Source organism: Pelophylax lessonae (assembly GCF_965119305.1).
Source record: "Pelophylax lessonae genome assembly, chromosome: 12".
Taxonomy (NCBI): Eukaryota; Metazoa; Chordata; class Amphibia; order Anura; family Ranidae; genus Pelophylax; species Pelophylax lessonae.
Window position 1 is genome coordinate 83,293,768 of NC_138779.1, and position 23,272 is coordinate 83,317,039.

The 23,272-nt window shown below is 43.2% G+C and overlaps 1 protein-coding gene across 2 annotated transcripts in view; it reads left to right on the forward strand.

Moving 5' to 3' along the window:
• Positions 1 to 22,753, forward strand: part of FAAP20 (FA core complex associated protein 20) — a 546,873-nt gene extending 524,120 nt beyond the window's left edge. The window contains exons 4-5 of one of the 2 annotated variants that reach the window (XM_082274236.1): positions 7,430 to 8,238; positions 22,499 to 22,753. In XM_082274236.1, the coding sequence (XP_082130362.1) occupies positions 7,430 to 8,238; positions 22,499 to 22,571 (882 nt within the window). In that variant the 3' untranslated portion in view covers positions 22,572 to 22,753. The remainder of the gene's footprint in view (positions 1 to 7,429; positions 8,239 to 22,498) is intronic. The other variant, XM_082274235.1, reaches the window with a different exon arrangement.
• The last annotated feature ends 519 nt before the right edge of the window (positions 22,754 to 23,272 follow it).

Consider the following 23,272-nt stretch of genomic DNA (forward strand, 5'->3'; position numbering starts at 1 on the left):
GCTAATGTAAACAAAGCCTTTTGTCATTCTCCCTGATGTAAGAAGAGAGATCATACGATCCTGCTATGTAGGATCGTATGTCTCTGTGGTTACATCACTAGCCACACCCCTTTATAGTTAGAAGCACGCCCCTAGGGACACACTTAACCCCTGCATCAACAATAAAGTTAACCCCTTCCCTGCCAGTGTTATTTTTACAGTAACAGTGCATATGTATAGCACTGATTACTGTAGTAATGTCACTGGTACCCCCAAAAGTGTCAAAAATGTCAGTCAAGGGTCCGATCTGTCCACCGCAATGTCGCAGTCCCGCAAAAAAAATCTCAGATCACCGCCATTACTCGTTAAAAAAAAAAAAACAATAAAAATGACAAAAATCTTTCCCTTAGTAAAAGCAATAACTTTTGCGCAAGCCAATCAAAATAAGCTTCTTGCGATTTTTTTTTTTTTTTTTTTTTACCAAACATATGTAGCAGAAAACAAATTGGCCTAAAATGTTAAAAAATTTTGATTTTTACATTTTTTTTTTTGGGGAATTTCATATAAAAAAATGTGAAAAATATTATTTTTTTCATAGCGCAAAAAGTAAAAATTGCACAAGTGATCAAATACCCCCAAAAGAAAGCTCTGTTTGTGGGAAAAAAAGGACGTCAATTTCATTTGGGTACAGCGTCGCACGACCGGGCAATTGTTTGTTAAAGTCACGCAGTGCCGAATCGCAAAATAGGGCCTGGTCAGGAAGGGGGTAAAATCTTCCGGGGCTTAAGTGGTTAACTAATCACATTTTGTTGCTTTGCAGCCTGAAATGAAGACAGTGTTTTTTTTTTTTTTTGTTTTTTTTTGTATTTAGCTGTATTTACTCAACTTATAACATCCACATGATATAACAAGATATAACACCAACATGTCAGAAAAAAAATTAAAACCATTTAAAAGCTGATTCACTGAGTTGGAAAAAGGATGACCTCCTTGTGTCAGTATTTTGTTGAACCACTTTTTTGCTTTATTTACAGCCTTTAGTCTATTAGGATATGTTTCTGCTAACTGTGCACATCTAGAATTTGCAATATTTGCCCACTCTTCTTTGCAAACTACTGAAATTCAGTTAAATTTGATGATGACCGTTCGTGGACTTAAAGATTTTGGGGTTTAAGTCTGGGCTCTGACTAGGCCATGCAAGGACATTCACCTTTTTCTCCTTCAAGCATGTTGGAAGGTAAACCTTCTTCCTATTGGCAACTTTCTGGCAGAGGGCAGCAGATTTTCCTGAAGAATTTGATTGTATTTTGCCACACCCTTTGTTCCTTCTATCCTGACAATTGCTCCAGTCCCTGCTGCAGAGAAATTCCCCCATAACAGGATATTACCAACTCCATGCTTCACTGTAGGAATGGTGTTATTTGGATGGTGAGCTGTAGTAGATTTCCTCCAGACATATTGTTTGGTGCTGAGGCTAAATACAGTGCCTTGAAAAAGTATTCATACGTAAATGTATTTTTTGGGGATTTTATGTGATAGACCAACACAAAGTGGCACATAATTGTATAGTGGAAGAAAAATGATAAATGGTTTTCAAAATTTTTTACAAATATCTAAAATGTGTGGTGTTCCTTTTTTTATTCAGCCCCCTTTATTCTGATACCCCTAACTAAAATCTAATGAATCCAATTGCCTTCAGAAGTCCACCAGTCCACCATTAGTAATTAGAGTCCACCAGTGTGTAATTTAATCTGAGTATAAATAAAGCTGTTCTGTGAAGCCCTCCGATGTTTCTTAGAGAACTTTAGTGAGCAATTGGCATCATGAAGGCAAAGTGACACACCAGACAGGTCAGAGATAAAGTTGTAGAGAAGTTTAAAGCAAGATTAAGTTATAAAAAAAATATCCAAAGATTTTGAACATCTCACGGAGCACTGTTTAAGCCATCATCTGAAAATGGAAAGAGTATGGCACAACTGCAAACCTACCAAAATATGGCTGTCAACCTCAACTGACAGGCTGGGCAAGGAGAGCATTAGCGGGAGAAGCAGCCAAGAGGTCCATGGTGACTCTGGAGGAGCTGCAGAAATCCACAATTCAAGTGGGAGAATCTGTCCACAAGACAACTATTAGTCGTGCACTCCACAAATCTGGCCTTTATGGAAGAGTGGCAAGAAGAAAGCTATTGTTGAGAGAAAGCCATTAGAAGTCCAGTTTGCAGTTTGCGAGAAGCCATGTGGGGGATACAGCAAACATGGGGATGAAAGTGCTCTGGTCAGATGAGACCAAAATTGAACCTTTTGGCCTAAAAGCAAAACGCTATGTGTGGCAGAAATCTAACACTGCACATCACCCTGAACATGCCACCCCCACCATAAAACATGGTGGTGGCAACAGCGTGTTATGGGGATGATTTTCTCCAGCAGGGACAGGGAGCTGGTCAGAGTTGATGGGAAGAAGGATGGAGCCAAAAAAACATACCTACTGTGAAGCATGGTGGTGGCAACCATTCTGCTTTGGATTTGGTTTTCATCAGCTGGAACTGGGGCTTTTGTCAAGGTGGAGGGACTTAAGAAAAGTTCCAAATATTAGTCAATATTGGCACAAAACTATCTGGCCTCTGGTAAAAATTTAAGAGGAATTTCACCTTTCAGCATGACAACAACCCAAAGCATTCCTCTAAATCTGGGATCTTCAAACTACAACCATCCAGCTGTTGCGGAACTACACATCCCATGAGGCATTATAAAATTCGGACATTTACAGACATAACTAAGCATGATGGGAATTGTAGTTCCTGAACAACTGGAAGGCCATAGCTTGGGGACCCCTGCTCTAAATGAACAAAACAATGGCTTCACCAGAAGAAGATCAAAGTTATGAAATGGCCCAGTCAGAGCCTGGAACTGAATCCAATTGAAAATCTGTAGGGTGACCTGCATAGGGTTGTGCACAGGGGATGCTGTTACAATCTGATAGATTTGGACACTTTTGCAAGGAAGAGTGGACAAAGATTCCCAAGGCAAGATGTGCCATACTGATAGACTCCTACCCTAAAAGACTAAAGGCTGTCATAAAATCAAAAGGTGCTTCAACAAAATATTAGTTTAAGGGTGTGCATATTTATGCAATCACGTTAGTGTTAACGCCCCTTTCACACGGATGGAAATATCGGGTGTGCCTGTCTGTTTTTCAGGCAGACCTGATTAGATCATCCATTGCTCACTATGGAGCAGCAGATGTCAACGGACATGTCTGCTGATATCGAATCCTGTCTGCTAAAAACAGACAGATGGAAACAGTCAAACAGGCGGTCCGTTTACACCCGACAGCCCATAAAGGACAGCGGGCTGTATCCGTGTCCGCTTTGCATCAGCAGATTATATCCACTATAAATGCATACCTTTTTATAACTAATCAAATGCTATTTAAACCGGTGTGTCAAGCGTTTAGCTTTATCATATATTTGAATGTTTTAAGAAATTTTTTACACCAAATAGCAATTTTTTTACTGGGTCAGTCAGCAAACCGTTTTACATATAAAGTAGAAAATTGTAATATGCCCAGAATAGGAAGAGGTGTTGGTCGTCAGATAACTAAAATGTAAAAAAAAAACAATTCCAAACCATACCAAGTTTATTAAGAACAAGGGAGGTATGGTCACCTTATCAACCTCCTTATGTACTGTACTTGACCAGGCTTGATTGTAGAATACCCCTTACAGAAGGCATAATCACTAATGACACAACAGTGTTTACTATGGAGATTGACTCAGAAGGAGATAAAGAAAAAAGCCACAACCTAGTTGTAACACTTTCTATATTTTCATTGCACTAGACCCTTTCACCCAGTAGCTAGAAGACCATGCTCCAAAAATAGTTTTCTCTCATTAATTGAAAGGCACAGCTGAGACCTTTATCTCTGACCACTGGGTTTATAGCGCTACCTTCAGGAGGCAGACACTAGGTAGAAAAACCCCAAAAGCACAGCCTAGGCATGGCTCCTGACAGTGGCCATATCCCCTTTTTGCGGGAGGCAGCTCAGTTTTTCACCTAGTGTGTAAGGACCCTACATAAGCCTGAGTAAGCTCCCTCTCCTGGGGATAGTAGTTCTTTTTGCTGTGATTTCTTCATTTTGTGATGTTTTACTTTAGTCTGCATGACCCTAAATCAACAGCTGAGCTGAGCGACAAGCAGGATGTTACAGCGTAGATCACCCCAGCTCAGCCACTGATTGCAGGTTTGGCTACAGCAGTCCTGTCCTGGATATGAAGACAGCCTGTGATTGTTGCACACAGGGGGTACATATGACCGAATCTTGTTGCTCTGTCACAGTGTTCCCCCTTTCTGACAGCACCCCCGTTCTGATTGAGAGGAGTTGTCAGGGGAGGATATCTTTATTCCTCCGAGGTGGTAAGTAGCCCCACACCAGAGCCCCATAAGCAAGCACACCCTCCTTTTCTTGGCCAGAGTTGTCTATGGGTACCCTTGTTTTCCCCACTCTCCTAGGTGTATGTTAGTGTGGTGCTTAGGTACTCATTCAGGGGTAGACATAAATGCTGGACAGTCCCAAACACCCCTCTAGTTTTTTTTGTCTATGTCCTGTTGTTCTCTATATACTGCTTTGTGAATAACTGAGCTGTCCCTAGTAAATATGGGGTTTAGCCTCAGTCAGGAGTCACCCCTAGGCTGTGCTTTTGTTTTTCTGCCTAAAGTCCTACTTGAAGGTTTGGCTCTTTACCTAATAGTCAGAGATCGTGATCTCAACTGTGCCCTTCAATGAACAAAGAGAAGGATTTTTTGGTTATAGAGTTCTAAAAATAAAGTCCAGTTCATGCAAAGAAAATATAAAGTGCATCCACATACAGTCTAGTTCAGTGTTTCTCAACCTTTTTTCAGTCAAGGCACCCTTTAAAAATTATGGACAGTCTCGAGGCACCCATTCTAAAATGTAAAAACTATTCTATTAGTTTTGCCTAACACAACAACATCCACACAAGTAGGACACCCAGTGTTTATTCTTCCATAGCAAATACACTTGTGAAAACTGGTTCTGACTAGTATTCCAATGTTTCCCTTCTCCCTGAATTTTTCTCCATCACTCCGCTAAGGTGCTCTCAAAAAGTTTGTAATGGTGTCCAATGAAAACCTGTGGCTTTGTGTAACTAAAAGGCAGCTTTATTCACAAGCCGCCTTGTATACAATTTTGGGGTTCAATTTTTAGGCATTTTGCCAAGGCACCCCTGAAGAAACTTCAAGGCACCCCAGGGTGCCTGGGCACCCTGGTTGAAAAAGGCTGGTCTAGTTCATGCAAATAATATATAAGGTGCGTTCATATAATTCCCAGTTGGTACATCAAAAATGGTAGTTGTATGTATAATGCCAGACACCACACAGGCTCTTCATTAATCCACCTCAGTGCTTGACAATCCCCTTTTGGGTAGCCTCTCACCTGTGAGAATGGATCTCACGCAACAGGGAAGGTCATACAAATATTTTATGTGATGATCAATGAGCACTCCACTTTTACTGCTGCAGCAAGTCTTGAACTCCTCAGCCCAGGGACATAGCATAGGAACACATATATGGGAGGCAAAAGGAAGATCCAATAGTGTAGATTGCTCAAGATTTATTGAAGTAAAAACAGACTCACATTTCAGCAGTATCAAAACAGTATGTCAGTATAGTTTCAAGAAACCGCATCCTCAGCTCCCCCTAGCGTGATACCGCCATCGCCTACCTAACCTACCTATAGAGGTAAGTGGAAGAGGATGTGTTTTGTAGTCCTGACACAGTTAATGTGATATGGTGGCAACTCTGCTTCCTAAACCTTTTTTACTGTAGGACAGGAAGTACATTTTTGGCAGGATGAGCTTTAGGGGTAGGGGTCTTACTGGTGTTTGGGGCTCCACTTGAGAGATTTTACCACTTGTCCCCACAATAGTGGTTTTACTAGGCAAGAAATAAGGGGATGTTTTGATGCTGCTATAAAAAAAAAATAAAATAACAATAAGCTGTTGCCTGGCGTGACCCTCCTTCAATATTAAATGACTAAAATATTGTTTTTGGAGAACCTGACCCTTAATTGAAATTTATCTTTAGGGTCCTTTCACACGGGGCGGACTGTATTTTCCTCCGCTCAGGCACTTTTTTTTTTTGGCACTTTTTTTTTCTGCAGTAATCAGTGATATATATATGCACTGTTACTGTAAAAATGACACTGGCAGGGAAGGGGTTAATTTTATTGGAGAGGGAGGGGTTAATGTATGCCTGGTGCTTACTGACGTGTGTGGGGGGAGGTGACTGTGTGACACAAGGACGGATCCAGGGTTCAGCTATGCTGAACCCTGCAATCTGACCCTGCCTGTCACTTGGGAGATCCGCCCGCTTGTGTTTCCACTAGATCACACTAGATCCCCGACGATCGGGGAAGAGCAGCGGAAATCGCCGCTGCTCCTCCCCTGGCCCGACTCCCGCTGTGACTGAATACAGCGGGAGCGAGCCTCCGGCGGCGCGCACGCGCCGCAGAGAAAGGGGAGTGTCTGACGACATAGTACTATGTCGTCAGACGATAACGAGCCACTTTGCCGCAGTAGTACTACGGTACTCAGATGGCAAGTGGTTAAATATGTATTTATATCCTTTGAAGCTGTAATAAACCAGATTTGTAAGAAATGCAGACAGGCGGGGGTTTTATGACAGAAGGGACCCTAATGATCCCCTCCTCCTGTCAGCGGTAATGTACACAGAGCTGCACATGTGCATCTCAAGAGTACAGTTACGACACCCACTCTGTGTCATGATGGAGTGACTCCTATGCTCATGTGCAGGAGTGACGTCATCTTGGCTTGGCAATTTAGGTGGCTGAACAGAGTGAACCCAGACCAGGAGAAGATGGAAGCACTTAAGCACTGACAGTGCAGTGCTGGAGGGCATCCTCTGACAGGTAAGTCTGTCATAATGTGCTATGAGGTGCATACTAGCACACTATGGCATAAAACCTGCAATGTCTTGTGACATTTAATTACACTTTAATAAATGCACATTTAGAGATCTGCTGTAACTTTTTTCCTTTTGCAGTGAATTGAAATTCACACTTTTTTAGATGTTTTTGGTTTCTTACTTTCAAATCTGGGTACCTAAACTACCCATTTTCCCACTTATTACTACCATTACAGGTGACTTTGCAGGATGAAAAAGCATCTAGACTGGTGATACATTTGGAAAAATCAAACCACGAACGCAAGTGGTCACTGGGGCCCCTAAGAAACATGTCCGTAGGTGGTTCAGCCAAACCTCACTCAGCATCTACCCATCGCATCGAATTTGCCTGTACTCTGCAATTTGGAAAATCTCTGCATTGTTAAAATTGCCTACGTTATTCAAAACATGTCATGTGTTTGATAAACAGATTACATTGCAAATCCATATTTATACACATTTAATTTTAGGTTGCTAGACAAGGACAGGAGAAGACGACTGTATTAGAAGTGTTTGAAGTTGGACATCAAAGTTTTGAATGGTTTCCATTGCCTACTGCTCTTTCTCCTATGGTTCCAAAAGAGCCCTGCAAAACTGATCTTAGGCATGAACCCAGCCAGAGTAATGAACATTTAGCAGAACCTATGTTATCTAAATCCAGAAATCAAAGTCCTCAGTCTCCTAATGCTGTTAACCATTTGAAACCCAGCTTCATGGTACCGGGTTCTAAAGAGAATGATCGCGTGTGTAATAAAAATTCAACTGAGGATCTTGAAGAATTGCACAGTGGAACCACAAAGCACATCAAAAAGCCAATGGCTGTCCAGAGGAATTCCACAGAGGGTGTTAAAGTGCCACTGGCCTCACAGAAAAGTTTCATAAAGCGCATCAAAGTACCTGAAAGTTTACAAAAAGGCTTGGTGGATAATTTAAAGGAACCAAAGACCTCTCAAAAAAGATCTAAAAAAGCCATCCAAGGACCTCATGTGTCACAAAAGGGTTCTGAAAAGAATGTGAGAGAATCTCAGACATTACTAAAACAGACTGTTCACTTGTGGCCTACTGTAACATTGGCAAAAAATAGCAAAGGTAAAGAGGAACCCAAATTGGCAGAACCGCCAGATCAAAAAGCCTCAGAGTTTGATGTGATGGACATTGAAGAACCTGTTTCAGCAAGTGAGGGAAAATTGCAAGGGATGCAAGAAAGTCCAGACAAAACAGTAGAAGCAGCAGTATCGCTGGATAACTGTCCAATTTGCCTGTTGCAGTTTCCCAAACAGTAAGTACATTGCTTAACCTGGGGGAACTAAACTAGGGACTGAAAATTTGAAAAAAAAAAAAAAAGCACAAAGATAGGTAACCATAACATCCAATGTTTTCACTTTCACTTGTTAAGGCTCCATGCACATTGGGCTTATAGAAAATGTCAGTTCCCTTGTCATAAAAAAAAACGCTCATATACAGCATTTTTTTTTACACAGTTTAGGCAAGTTTAGGAGAGTTTAGCATTTTTTCGCCGGAAAGCTCTAATCAGAAACGCAAATCAGGTTTTTTTTTTTTTTTTTTTCCCGTCTCTAATCATTGAGCACAAAATATGCCTCTAATTGTCCTAATGTGCATGGTCACATAAGAAAACATTGAGCTTTCTACAGGCAAAACACAAAACTTCTCTAGAGGCATCGATTTTTTAAGCCGTTGTGCATGGAGCCTAACCTGACAACATTCTCAAAAAAAAATTGAAAAATCTAAATTTTTTAACATTTTAGGCCAATTTGTTTGCTGCTACATATTTTTGGTAAAAAAAATAAGTGTATTTTAGTTTGCGCAAAAGTTATTGCGTCTTCTAACTACGGGAAAGATTTGTCATTTTTATTGTGTTTTTTTACTAGTAATGGTGGCGATCTGCAATTTTTACCGGGACTGCAACATTGCGGCGGTCAGATCGGACCCCTAACTGACATTTTTTGACACCTTTAGGGGGACGAGTGACATTACTACAGTAATGCACAAAAATATGCACTGTTACTGTAATAATGACACTGGCAGGGAAGGGGCTAACATTGTGGGTGATCAAGGGGTTAAATGTGAGCCTAGGGGAGAGATTCTAACTGTGGGGGGGCGTGGCTTGTAAAATGATCATAGAGACCTGTGATCCTATATAGATGTATCAGGGGGGCTCTGTGATCACTCCAGGGAGAAGAACGGTCAGCTGTGTTTACAACAGCTGACCGTTCTCTCTCATCGGGGAGCCTGCCCGCAGTCCCCCTAGCTGCTGGCGCACGACCGATGTAGACCTACGTAGTTTCGCGCAGGAGAGCCGCACTGCTGCAGTGAAAAGGCGGCGGGCGGTCGGAAACTGGTTAAAGAGACTGTTACGTGTATTATATGCACCCTTGATGGCTTAAGCTGCATATTACTTTGTTTACATGTAGAATAAAGAGAAGAATGATAAGCTGGTATGTCCTGGTTCATTAATTCCCACCTGACCAGAATATATACAAGTAATGTTTATTATCCACCAAAGTTGTAATTTTGCATAGCCAATTATGTGATTTACCCACATCTGCCATAATGCACATCTAGGCAAGTAAAACACCCATTTCCCAGGTTAGCAATAGGCTTTATAGGTAACCTGTAAGCCGCTTCCTGCTTTTTTTTATTGGACAGTCGAGCAGCATCATTACTTCTGTCCAGTTGGCAGATGATCTATACTATGACCTTTCTTGTTGTTCGGTGAAAGTAGTATTTTTTTGATAGGTAAAAAAGTAAACTAATTATTTCAGCTGTAGTCTGCATACTCCAAAAAGAGCCACTGTGTTAGTACTGATTGTCTCACAAGGCTGCACATGGAACATGGTAGAGCATTCCTTATTTAACCCTCCTCTTGTGTTAGGGTCAAAACTGACCCGTTGTCAGGTTTTGAATGTCTATAAGTATCACATAAATTTGTTTATTGCATCAAGATTTTTTTACTTTGTCAGGAACCTCTATTTAAACAATGTAATGGAAAAATAATCCTTTTCACTAAATTATAAAATACTGTGGTGAAAATTAAGACGTTCATGGTGTTAGGGTCAATTCTGACCCAGTTATAATATAGGATTTTAGGACACTAATAAGTGCCAAAACTGAAATCATAAACACTCTCTCTCTGCTTAGTAAAAGTGACAGCCAATCCCCTCTCAACCCTGTGAGCTGTTAGGGAGGGGCCTATCTCTTTTCCTGCTTGTCTGCTTCTCTAAATAAAGTGAAGAAACATAGGACAAATTCATTTCAGAGTTGCTGACTTTATTTTACCATTTTTTAAATTTGACAATGAGAGGTATGCTATCAAAAGAAAGGTCTAGGGGTCACACCAAAAATATTAAAACCAATCTTTTCAAGGATAAAGAAGCCTAACAAGGTAACCAAGAGGTAAGAAACAAATTTGATGATAAATAATTATTCAGAGGGTATTTTATGGCTGATTTAAAACACGGGTCAAAACTGACCCTAACATCATGGATAGTAACGGAATTCTAACATAAGAGGAGGGTTAAAAGTGAAGTATGGCCAAATCTTTTTTTGACTATACTTCTCTCCTGGATTACAGGAGTGCACTTATTTCTGCACTCCTGTGACCCAGATTCAGCCGATAGCTGACATCACAGTCCAGGTTCTGGAAGTATCTCAATTTTAAGGTTGGGATCCACCCAGAGGTCTGACTGGAAGCTGGCTCAGCCCCTCCGCACGCCCTGGTGAGCCTGAGCCAGCTGCTCCCGCTCCACAGCCAGGTGCTCCAGTGAGGGCTGGAGGGGCAGAGCAGATAGTGGTGATTGACAATCCCCACTCTCTTCTCAATAAAGTGATCACCGGTCATGTGATGCTGCAGTCATATAGGCGAGTATGTATGATTAATTTCTCTATCGTCCATAGACAGACGCAGCCTCCATCTTCATTAGCTGAGTGGGTTATGGTGCCCCCTGCAGGAGTAGTCTAGGCAGGAAAAATTTAAATGTACATGCTTACGGGGCCGTCCCCACAAGCATAACCCACATACTCTGTGCTCAGCAAACCAGTTTGTTTTTGCCTAGAGAAGGAGTAGGACCTAGGTTTCCTGCTGGGACTTTGGTCTCAGTTTTTTATTGTTTTCAGAATATTTTGTTTTATTTCGCTTTACTCACTTTGCTAGCTAGTGTTCAGGGGGATCTTCCTGGTGATCTGCAAGCAATGCCGGCTGGGATTGCACACTGGATAATCTAGATTCTTATGGTCCCCCCAGCCTTGCCTACGAGCGTGAACAGGTTATAGTCCCGCACTAGGCCTCGCCACGACGGTGCCCCTTTCCGAATGGGGACGAGCCTGCGAGCGGATGCCTCGCCGGGACGTGACGACCTGGAACGCCCTGAGTCGCAGCGTAGCCCTCGGCTGGCAGCACCCCCACTTCGGGTGGGAGGAGGTCTGCCTGGAGCGGAGCCCACCCAGTCCATGGTATGATGAGTAAATATGACCCCCATTGCCCCTGCTGGCCTTGGAGGGGATGTGGACTCTCTCCTGGGGATAATAGGACCTGTACTTCCTAAAAGATCCCTCTGGCCTTCCAGGCACCCAGCCTCTGTGGCCTGTCTTCCGCCCCCGCGGGTGGCAATATAACTGGGGCGCCTGGCGTCCTGAGAGGGGTGGCAATAGTACCTTGTTGCTTGCTGGGTCTTGTTGTAGATCCCTGAGGCCTTCATTGTGGGGGGTCCCTGGCTGCTTGGCACGCCATGGGCGCTGCCATCTTAAGTGTGGGCAATGTGTATATTTTTCCCATTGACTTGTATGGGGCAGCCATTTTCCCTGAGCTTCCTTTTAAAATGCATTAAATACTTTCTTCATCTCTGTGTATACAAAGGAGCATAGGAAAGCTCATGACCATAATGAGGATGATATTGACACAGCCCCAAATGATCCACAATGGCTCAAAAGTGATATGGTCCAGAAATATTTAGACCGAATAAGGGTGGATAAAGCGCCTGGACCAGATGGCATCCACCCATGTATCCTAAAAGAATTGAGCACTGTAATTTCAAAGCCTTTGTTTCTAATTTTTAGGGACTCAAGGACTGGAATAGTACCACTGGATTGGCTATAAAAAAACAGCGCTCGCAAAAAATGATAACTCTTAAAAAAAAAATATATATATATATAACGTGTGTACCAGTGTTAAAATAATAAACATATATGGACATATGAAAAACAAAATGCAATCGTGCTAAAGTACAATGATACTGTGTGCCCCTGTACACAAAAACAATGGTAGTGAGAAATGTCCCATATAATAAAATAAAAACGGTAAGATGTGCAAAAAATATTATAAGGTGCTGAAAGTGGTCCAATAAGGTGTGCAGAAAAAGTGCTGAAGTGCTGATGTAACCAAGTGCTGTAGTGCTCCAAATCCGCAATCAGGTGCAAAAGTGTCCAGATCCCCTCTGGGACCCCACTCACCAGAAGCGATGGACCTAAACAGGTCAGATGAGCTCTAATGAAAAATCCCTGGAATAGGACTCCCCCAACCGTTCCCCATGAGATCCTTATACATGGCTTCCTCTAGGCAGCTCAAAAGGACAGAATGGCTGACATAGTGAGGTCCGTTTTTATAAATAATTTATTATTTGGTAATGTACTTACACAAAAATTATATAAGCTCGCATGGAAGAGAAAACAAATCCGTGTCACAATAGTTCCTGGACAGCCACCGGCGTGCGTTCCACGGATACCGGAAGTGCTTGACGTGTTTCGCCCGCCTACCCGGGTGTCATCAGACATAACACCTACCCGGGCGAAACGCGTTGACGCACTTCTGTTCACGACCGAACCAACGACGTCACTTCCTGTCCATGGAAGGCACCCCTGCGGCGTTCCAGAAAGTATTGTATTGCGGATTTGTTTTCTCTTTCATGCGAGCTGATATAATTTTTGTGTAAGTACATTACCAAATATTTAATAAATTATTTATAAACGGACGTTACTATGTCAGCCATTCTGTCCTTTTGAGCTGCCTAGAGGAAGCCATATATAAGGATCTCATGGGGAACGGTTGGAGGAGTCCTATTCCAGGGATTTTTCATTAGAGCTCATCTGACCTGTTTAGGTCCATAGCTTCTGGTGAGTGGAGTCCCAGAGGGGATCTGGACACCATTGCACCTGACTGCGGTTTTGGAGCACTACAGCACTTGGTTACATCAGCACTTCAGCACTTTTTCTGAATATGCATGCAGCATAGATACTAGGCGGATTAGAACTGGGGGAATCCATACCGGAGAAGGATCTGGGTGTTCTGGTAGATCAGAAGCTTAATAATAGCATGCAATGCCAAGCTGTGGTTTCCAAAGCAAGCAAAGCTCTTTCTTGTATTAACAGGGGCATGGACTCCAGAGAGAGAGATATAATTTTGCCCCTGTACAAATCATTAGTAAGACCTCATCTGGAATATGCAGTTCAGTTTTGGGCACCAGTTCTTAAAAAGGATATCGGGGAACTGGAGAAAGTGCAGAGAAGGGCAATCAAACTGATAAGAGGCATGGAGGAGCTCAGCTATGAGAAAAGATTAGAGAAAATGAATTTATTCTCTCTTGAGAAGAGGAGATTAAAGGGGGATATGATCAACATGTATAAATACATAAGGGGTCCATATAGTGAACTTGGTGTTGAGTTGTTCACTTTAAGGTCAACACAGAGGACAAGGGGGCACCCTTTACATCTAGAGGAAAACTGATTTTGTCTCCAAATACGGAAAGGTTTCTTCACTGTAAGAGCTGTGAAAATGTGGAATAGACTCCCTCCGGTTGTGGTTCTGGCTAGCTCACTAGATTGCTTTAAAAAAGGCCTGGATTCTTACTTGGGTGGACTTAGTATAAGTGGGTACTAATCTTTATAGGTAAAGTTGATCCAGGTAATATCCGATTGCCTTTCGGGGGATCAGGAAGGAATTTTTTTCCCTTGCTGTAGGCAAATTGGATCATGCTTTGCTGGGGTTTTTTCGCCTTCCTCTGGATCAACTGCGGGTATAGGATTGTGTATATGGGATTGTATGGTTGGGTTTTCATTACTGTTTTTCTTTTTTATTGGTTGAGCCACATGGACTTGTCTCTTTTTTCAACCTAGCTATGTAACTATGTAGCCATTTTTGTGTAGTCCTATTGAATGAACTGGACTAGCAGCGTGACCTTTTACATCCAGGTCAAGGTCACTTCCTGTGATTCTTCTTCCTGCTGCAGGCCGTTCAGGAGGGTTCTCTCTGGAGGTGGTCCAGTACTGGGGTCCCTGCGGGCATATCCCTGAACACTCTGCTGTTGGCGTATATTTCAGGGGGAATCTGCAGACCACTGTGATCGGAGGCGGAAACCGCGATTAGCGCTTCTTAAAGTGACAGTACTCCGTTTTTCTGTAACTTTGAATATGGAGGCTTTAAAATCACCCTCAGACCCACTCTGTGCGACTCCTGGACAGTCCGGATCGCAGTCGCTGGCCGCAATTTCAGCAGCTCTAGGAAACCTGGCAACAAAAATGTATTTTGTCATGAAAAAGGTTAATAGCCGAAAACGCCCGCTGCCTTCTCTATCTTTGGTGATGTCCTCTGATTCAGAGGCTGATGTGGTCGCTTCAGACACCCACCTACCGGAAGGGTCACTGTCCTCGCAGTCAAATGGTGAAAAGGACCTGTCTTCCGCTGCAGCGCGGAAATGCGCTTTGGTAGAAGCCCTGATTATTTCAGTGAGGGAAACTTTGAAATTGGCTGATGAGCCCACAGCGGCAGTGACACAGGTGGCCTTTGGTTCCCGCAAGACCCAAAACTCTGGCAAGGTTTTTCCCTGTCCCAAGACTTTTCACGATCACGACATGCGCATTAAGCATGTGTTAGTGGTGCCAAACGCTTTAAACGCTGGTATCCTTTTGCTGATATGGTCTCCAACTGTTGGACCGTGCCACACAAAGTGGACCACCCTGTTTCCAGGTTGAACAAATCTACCATTGTACCTGTGGAAAATTCCCCAGTTTTTACGAATCCAGTGGACAGGCGGGTGGAATCCCTTTCCCGCCATCTTCACGTGTTGGCGGGATTCTATTTTGAGACCACTCTTTGTATCTGTTTTGGTATCACAGACAGTTACGGAGTGGATTAGGGTTCTGAAACTTGGACCCTGATGTAGCCCCCCCGGAACTGATGGAACTTGTGGACCAGATGGCCCAGGCCCTGTTCCTAAGTGATGCATCCCTGGATGCGGCTCCACTGGTGGCCAGAGTTTTGGCTCTGGGGATTGCCCTATGGCGTACGGTTTGGCTGAAGAGCTGGTCGGCTGACCAAGATTCCAAAAAAGCCCTGACGGATCTCCCTTTTCTGCTGCTCAAGGGTCTGACTGGTGGGAAGAGTAATCTTCTTCTTCAATCCTCTAAAGGTAAAACATCCCGTGCTAAGCGGGGTCCTTCCTTTACTGCTCATAGATGTTTTTTTCATGCCCCCGGGGCGCAAGAAAAAGTAAGCTGTTCAGAGCTTCTGGAGGGTCGAAGAAGCAATGAGGCAAGTCCAAGACCAGTCAGTCCGGTGCTGCGGACAAATCCTCTTCAGCATGGAGGGGCACCCTCACCCGTTTCTAGGGGTGGGGGGACGTCTGTGCTTCTTTCAGGAACCCTGGACTTCCTTATTTCAAGACAAATGGGTTTGGGAACTGATTTGTTCCATGTACAAAATCAAATTTTGGTCCCGGACCGGGGGACAGTTTTTTTCAGTCAAATCTTCACCTGTCTCCAGAGGATTTTAAAGATTTTCAGGAAGCTGTGCAGGACCTCCTGGCTCAACGAGTGATTGTGCCGGTTCCTCCATAGGAACGCTCTCAAGGTTTCTATCCAAACCTGTTCACAGTGCCCAGAAAGGAGGGCAAGGTGCGTCCAATCCTGGATCTTAAGGCTCTGAACCGCTTTGTGCGGGTGTAGAAATTTTGAATGGAGTCCATTTGGTCAGTAGTGGCATCCTTGAATTAGGGGGATTTTTTGGCCTCCATCAATATCAAGGATACGTACAGTGCCTTGCAAGTATTTGGCCCCCTTGAACTTTTCGACCTTTTGCCACATTTCAGGCTTCAAACATAAAGATCTAAAACTGTAATTTTTTGTGAAGAATCAACCACAAGTGGGACACAATCATGAAGTGGAATGAAGTGTATTGGATATTTCAAACTCTTTTAACAAATAAAAAACTGAAAATTTGGGCGTGCAAAATTATTCAGCCCCCTTAAGTTAATACTTTGTAGCGCCACCTTTTGCTGCGATTACAGCTGTAAGTCGCTTGGGGTATGTCTCTATCGGTTTTGCACATCGAGAGACTAAAAATTTTGCCCATTCCTCCTTGCAAAACAGCTCGAGCTCAGTGAGGTTGGATGGACAGCGTTTGTGAACAGCAGTTTTCAGTTCTTTCCACAGATTCTCGATTTGATTCAGGTCTGGACTTTGACTTGGCCATTCTAACACCTGGATATGTTTATTTGTGAACCATTCCATTGTAGATTTTGCTTTATGTTTTGGATCATTGTCTTGTTGGAAGACAAATCTCCGTCCCAGTCTCAGGTCTTTTGGAGACTCCATCAGGTTTTCTTCCAGAATGGTCCTGTATTTGGCTCCATCCATCTTCCCATCAATTTTAACCATCTTCCCTGTCCCTGCTGAAGAAAAGCAGGCCCAAACCATGATGCTGCCACCACCATGTTTGACAGTGGGGATGGTGTGTTCAGGGTGATGAGCTGTGTTGCTTTTACGCCAAACATAACGTTTTGCATTGTGGCCAAAAAGTTTTAATTTGGTTTCATCTGACCAGAGCACCTTCTTCCACATGTTTGGTGTGTCTCCCAGGTGGCTTGTGGCAAACTTTAAACTACACTTTTTATGGATATCTTTAAGAAATGGCTTTCTTTTTGCCACTCTTCCATAAAGGCCAGATTTGTGCAGTATAAGACTGATTGTTGTCCTATGGACAGAGTCTCCCACCTCAGCTGTAGATCTCTGCAGTTCATACAGAGTGATCATGGGCCTCTTGGCTGCATCTTTGATCAGTCTTCTCCTTGTATGAGCTGAAAGTTTAGAGGGACGGCCAGGTCTTCGTAGATTTGCAGTGGTCTGATACTCCTTCCATTTCAATATTATCTCTTGCACAGTGCTCCTTGGGATGTTTAAAGCTTGGTAAATCTTTTTGTATCCAAATCCGGCTTTAAACTTCTCCACAACAGTATCTCGGACCTGCCTGGTGTGTTCCTTGTTTATTCATGATGCTCTCTGCGCTTTAAGCGGACCTCTGAGACTATCACAGTGCAGGTGCATTTATACGGAGACTTGATTACACACAGGTGGATTCTATTTATCATCATTTGTCATTTAGGTCAACATTGGATCATTCAGAGATCCTCACTGAACTTCTGGAGAGTTTGCTGCACTGAAAGTAAAGGGGCTGAATAATTTTGCACGCCCACTTTTTCAGTTTTTTATTTGTTAAAGTTTGAAATATCCAATAAATTTCGTTCCACAAGTGTCCCACTTGGTGTTGATTCTTCACAAAAAAAAATTACAATTATTATATATTTATGTTTGAAGCCTGAAATGTGGCAAAAGGTCGCAAAGCTCAAGGGGGCCGAATACTTTCGCAAGGCACTGTATCTCCACGTCCTCATATTCGAGGGACATCAGCAATTCTTCCGCTTTGCGGTGACAGAGGAGGATTTTCAATTTGTGGCATTATCCTTTGGTCTCGCCTCTGCTCCCAGCGGTATTACCAAGGTCCTGACCCCTGCCTTGTTTTACATCAGCGTGGAATCTCAATTTTGGGATATCGGTACGATCTCCTGTTGCGAGAAGACTCTCATTCGGATCTGTTGGACAACATCTCTATTACAGTTCAGACCCTTCAAGAATTCGGGTGGGTGATCAATTTCAAGAAATCTGCTCTATTGCCATCCATATGGGTCACTTATCTGGGGCTGACTCTCGACTCCGCTCTTGCGAGGGTCTTTATATCCTTGGACAAACTTCAGAAGTGTCAAAGGGTGATCGGATTGCTGATGGAAGCTGATCAGCCCTCCCTGCGGGGTTGCATGAGGGCCCTGGGTCTGATGGTGTCGACCTTCATAGCGGTCCCATTTGCTCAGTCTCATTCCAGGCCTCAGCAGAAAGATAATCTGGCAACATGGAACAGGGACCCTCGGTCATTGGACCGGAAGATTCATTTGAGTCATCTCAAAAAGTCAACCCTATCCTAGTGGATGCAGTCTCCTGCTTTGTGTCAAGGCAAGTCCTTCCTGCTGCTGTTTTGGACGGTGTTCACTATGGATGCCAGCCTGTCAGGCTGAGGGTGGAGTGCTGTGGAAGCTGTGTGCCCAGGGGACTTGGGCGCCAGGAGAATGCTCCTTGCCAATCAGCATTCTGGAGCTCAGAGTGATCGTGCTTTGCCTTTTCCAATGGACGAGCTAGCTACGTGGTTCTCCGGTTCGGATACAGTCGGACAATGCCACGGCTGTGACATACATCAATCATCAAGGGGGCACCAAGAATGTTCTGGCGGCCAAGGAGGTGGCCGAGATTCGGGCTTGGGCAGAAGCCAATGTTCCAGCTCTTTCCGCAGTCTACATCCCGGGTGTGAAGAATTGGCAAGCGGATTACCTGAGTCGTCAGGTGTTTGATCAAGGGGAATGGTCTCTTGACCTGGGAGGTGTTTCACCTCCTGTGTGCTCTTTGGAGGACTCTAGAGGTTGATCTGTTTGCATCTTGCCTCAACAGAAAGGTCCAGAGGTTTGTGGCCAGTTCTCGGTATCCTCTGGCCGATGCCACAGACGCTCTGGTGGCTCCTTGGAGCCAGTATCGGCTTATTTATGCCTTCCCTCTGCTCGTAGTCCTGCCGTGTTTTCTAAGCTGGGTGGCGGTGGAAGGCATTCCGGTCGTTCTGGTGGCACCAGGCTGGCTTCAGCAATCTTGGTTCGCAGACCTGGTAAAAATGGTTGTAGATCCTCCATGGAGAATTCCTCTGCGGGAAGATTTGCTGTCTCAGGGACCGTTCTTCCATCCTGCTTGACGGTCCCTGGCTTTAACGGCTTGGCTGTTGAAAGCAAGGTGTTGAGGGATAGAGGTCTTTTTGACTCGGTAGCATATAGGGTAGAGACCGCGCTCAATAACTTATGTGAATGAATGAATAAATAAATATATAAATTAATACAAAATTATGTGTGATAGTGTTAAATATCAGGCTCTATGCTTCTCCAGTAAGTACCACAATTGGTGAAATTAATATAAAAATCTCTAATATGTGAACTATCAATAAATACATAAATCTCAAATGATAATAAATAAGCAAATTATTAAGCAATAAATATTCATAAGTGAGAATAAACAGTCCAAAGTGACTATAAATATAGCTAGTAGTGTTATATTATGTTGTGAAAAAAGCCCAATGTGCTGAAAGTGCCATTAGTGCTTAATCTCAATGGTAAGCAAATTAATGGTGTTATATTGCAAAAAAATGTCCAATTAATTGAAAAGTGCTCTTGGTGCTTGATCAGGGTGGTGAGCGGATACTGTGGAATTCGGTGAGTATGTGCTACTCATTTCACCTCCCACCGCATGCACGGCTCACTTACCAGATGACCCCTTGGGGTCAAGCGCCAATAAGATCTCCTATAGTAGTATCCCGCTGGGGTCTCCTGCTATAATATCCCTCTGGGGTTCCCTCAGTGGATAGTGAGGTTAAGGAAATACAGATGGCCTTTATAATTCTCCTTTGGGGTCCACTCGTGGGTTAGTAATTAGATTCCCAGCATATGTAAACGAGATGGAAGGCTTTATAGTGTAGTAATTCTATGCATTGTTTTATTTTAACCACTTTACCACCGGAGGATTTTGCTGTCTTACGTCCAGGCCACTTTTTGCGATTCGGCACTGTGCGACTTTAACTGACAATTGCGCGGTCATGCAACGCCGTAACCCAACGAAATTTACATCCTTTTTTTCCTACAGAGCTTTCTTTTGGTTGTATTTGATCACCTGTGCGATTTTTACTTTTTGCGCTATAAACAAAAATGGAGCGATAATTTTGAAAAAATAACAATATTTTTCACATTTTTTTATATGAAATTCCCCCCCAAAAATGTAAAAATCTAAATTTTTTATAATTTTTGGCCAATTTGTTTTCTACTACATATTTTTGGTAAAAAAAATTGCAATAAGCGTATTTTGATTGGTTTGCGCAAAAGTTATTGCGTTTACTAACTCAGGGAAAGATTTCTGTCATTTTTGGTGTTTTTTTTTTAACGAGTAATGGCGGCGATCTGCGATTTTTTTTTTTTTTTTTTGCAGGACTGCGACATTGCGGCGGACAGATCGGACCCTTGACTGCCATTTTTGACACTTTTAATGTGCTATAATCATGCACTGTTACTGTAAACATTACACTGGCAGGGAAGGGGTTAATTTTATTGGAGAGGGAGGGGTTAATGTATGCCTGGTGCTTACTGACGTGTGGGGGGATGTGACTGAGTGACACAGGGACAGATCGCAGGTTCAGTGCCGGTCACTTAGGAGATCCGCCCACTTTGTTTACACAAGCGAGCGGATCTCCACACTCGATTCCCTGACGATCGGGGAAGAGCGGCGGTGATCACCGCCGCTCCTCCCCTGGCCCGACTCCCGCTGTGACTGAAAACAGCGGGAGCGAGCTGCCCACAAGGGGAGGAGTCCAGCGACGTAGTACTACGTCGCTGGACGATAACGAGCCACATTGCCGCAGTAGCAGCAATGTGAGCGGTCGTTATGTGGTTAATATAGCAAACTTACATTTAAAATGAAGACAGCTGGCCACAGAGGTCGGAATGCCATTCCGCCTTCCAGATGCGTGTCACTGACCGGAAGTGACGGAATGGCGTATCACGGGATCCAACGCGTTTCGTCAGTATGCGTCTGACATCATCAGGAGTGTACTTTCTGACTCTGTGATCCCTACCCTTTTGAAGGCCAGGAATTCGATGTCCAGGAAGATCTATGGTCGTACGTGGAAATCATACAACTCATGGTGTGAATCACTGCAGCTGCACCCTCGCTTGTATTCTGTAGCTAGGGTTTTGGCCACAAGGAGTTGAGCACTATCAAGGGTCAGGTGTCGGCCTTGGCTATTTACTTCCAACATCTGTTGGCTACTAATGGCTTGATTCACACTTTTATTCAGGGGGTGCCTTATCTGGCTCCTCCGAGAAGGTTTCCGTTACCCCCGTGGGATCTCAATCTAGTTTTGTCTGTTCTTCAAAAGCCTCCTTTTGAGAATATTGGGGAAATTTCTCTGCTTTTCTTGTCGCAGAAGAATGCCTTCCTAGTGGCTATTCTGCTCGCAGAGTATCTGAATTGGTGGTGCTGTCCGTTTGTTCACCTTATTTGGTGGTCCACAAGCATAAAGTGGTTTTCCAACCTAATCCTTCTTTTCTCCCTAAGGTGGTGTCGGATTTTCATTTTAATGAAGACATAATGTTTCCTTCCTTTTGTCCTAAGCCTAAGCATCCCAAAAAATATGCCTTGCACTCTTTGGATGTGGTTTGGGTGATAAGAGTTTATCTGAGGGTTACTGAGTCCTGTTAGACCATCTCTTTGTCCTTACGGACGGTCCTCGCAAAGGATGGCTGCATCTGCTGCGACCATTTAGAGGTGGATCAGGCAGATGGTTGTTCAGGCTTATTCACTCAAGGGTCAGGTTCCCCCTTTCCCTGTGAAAGCGCATTCTACTAGAGCGCTGAGTGCCTCTTGGGCTTTTCGCCATCAGGCCTCTGTTGTACAAGTTTGTAAGGCAGCGACTTAGTCGTCTGTGCACACCTTTACAAAATTCTACAGGGTGGATTTGTTGGCATCTTCGGATGCCTCTTTTAGTTGCAAGGTTTTGCAGGCTGCTGTTTCATAAGAGAATGTTTTTTGTTTCTCTTAGGGATCTTTAACCTGGTGAGCTTCTGTTTGGTTGAGCTACATGTTACCCAGTGGGCTAAGTTAGCTTTGGGGTTTACATTACTTTCTGGTTGCATTCTTCCCAACCCTCATGCCTACACTGCTTTGGGACGTACCCATCTTACCGTAAAATCTTTTTCTCTGAAGTCCATTGACAGACGCGGCACCCGCCCCTCTGATATGGGGATTTTTTTTTTCTTCACTGCTTACAACTAAACTGGTTTGCTGAGCAGAGGATGTGTGATTATGCCTGTGGGGATGGCCCCGTGGGCGTGTACATTAAAATTTTTCCTGCCTAGACTACTCCTGCAGGGGGCAGCATAACCCATTCAGCTAATGAAGATGGAGGCTGCTTCAAAAACCTTGTTTTTTTAAATACTACACTACTCCTTTTAAGATAACTCCAGTGTGTAAGGAAGCATCTGTGTGTTGGCAATGGTTACTATGAGCAAACAGCATATACTGTATGTTTATCATTTTCTAAATAAATTTGCCAAATGTAATTTACAATATATTAATAAGTGTTTAGGATATATGGAACTTAAACAAGTTTTCCTTCTTAACAGGTTTGCACAACTTGATATGGACAGCCATTTGGCTCAGTGCTTGTCAGAGACGACAGTTGATGTTGTGTGGTAACGTAATCACCTGTATAAAGAACAAAAAAGAACAATAAATGCCTTGGGACACTTTTTATGATTTAGTAGCTTAAAAAGACTGGTTGTTCATTGGTAGGTCAACAGCCAAACCTACATATTCCAATGTTAAATGTACCAAAAGGAAAAAAAAAATGGTAACCCTCTATTGAAAATATACAGTAACATTTTAATGCCACAGACCATGCTGTAAACTCCTGAGGATAGGTTCACATCAGGTGCTAGATTCACATCCATCTTGCTGCAAAAAAAAGCAAATGCCCAAGTGTAGCCAATGGATGAGGACTCCTTAATTAGCCCATTAAAGTCCTTACAACAAACACCATCATGTCAGTCTATATACTAATATTAAAAAAAAATCTAAGATATTATCATTCTACTGTACGTATTATAAAAGTGTGTGTGTATGTATGTATATATATATATAAATTATTTTTAAAGGGCCAGTTAATATTAGACTCTATATTGTGTATTTCCAGCTCCTCGTTGAGACCATTGGGTGATAAGGATCTGAACTTATAAATCCAAAAGTTTTCCCTTCTATATAGAAGGGAAAACCTTTCATTATCAGTGAGAGAGCCCTTAGGAATGGTTTCAATCACCATCACCTCATGGCACGTAGATCCTGATTGTGCATCTGGTGGAAATGGCGAGGAACAGGGTGTTTATCATGGCCTTTTTACA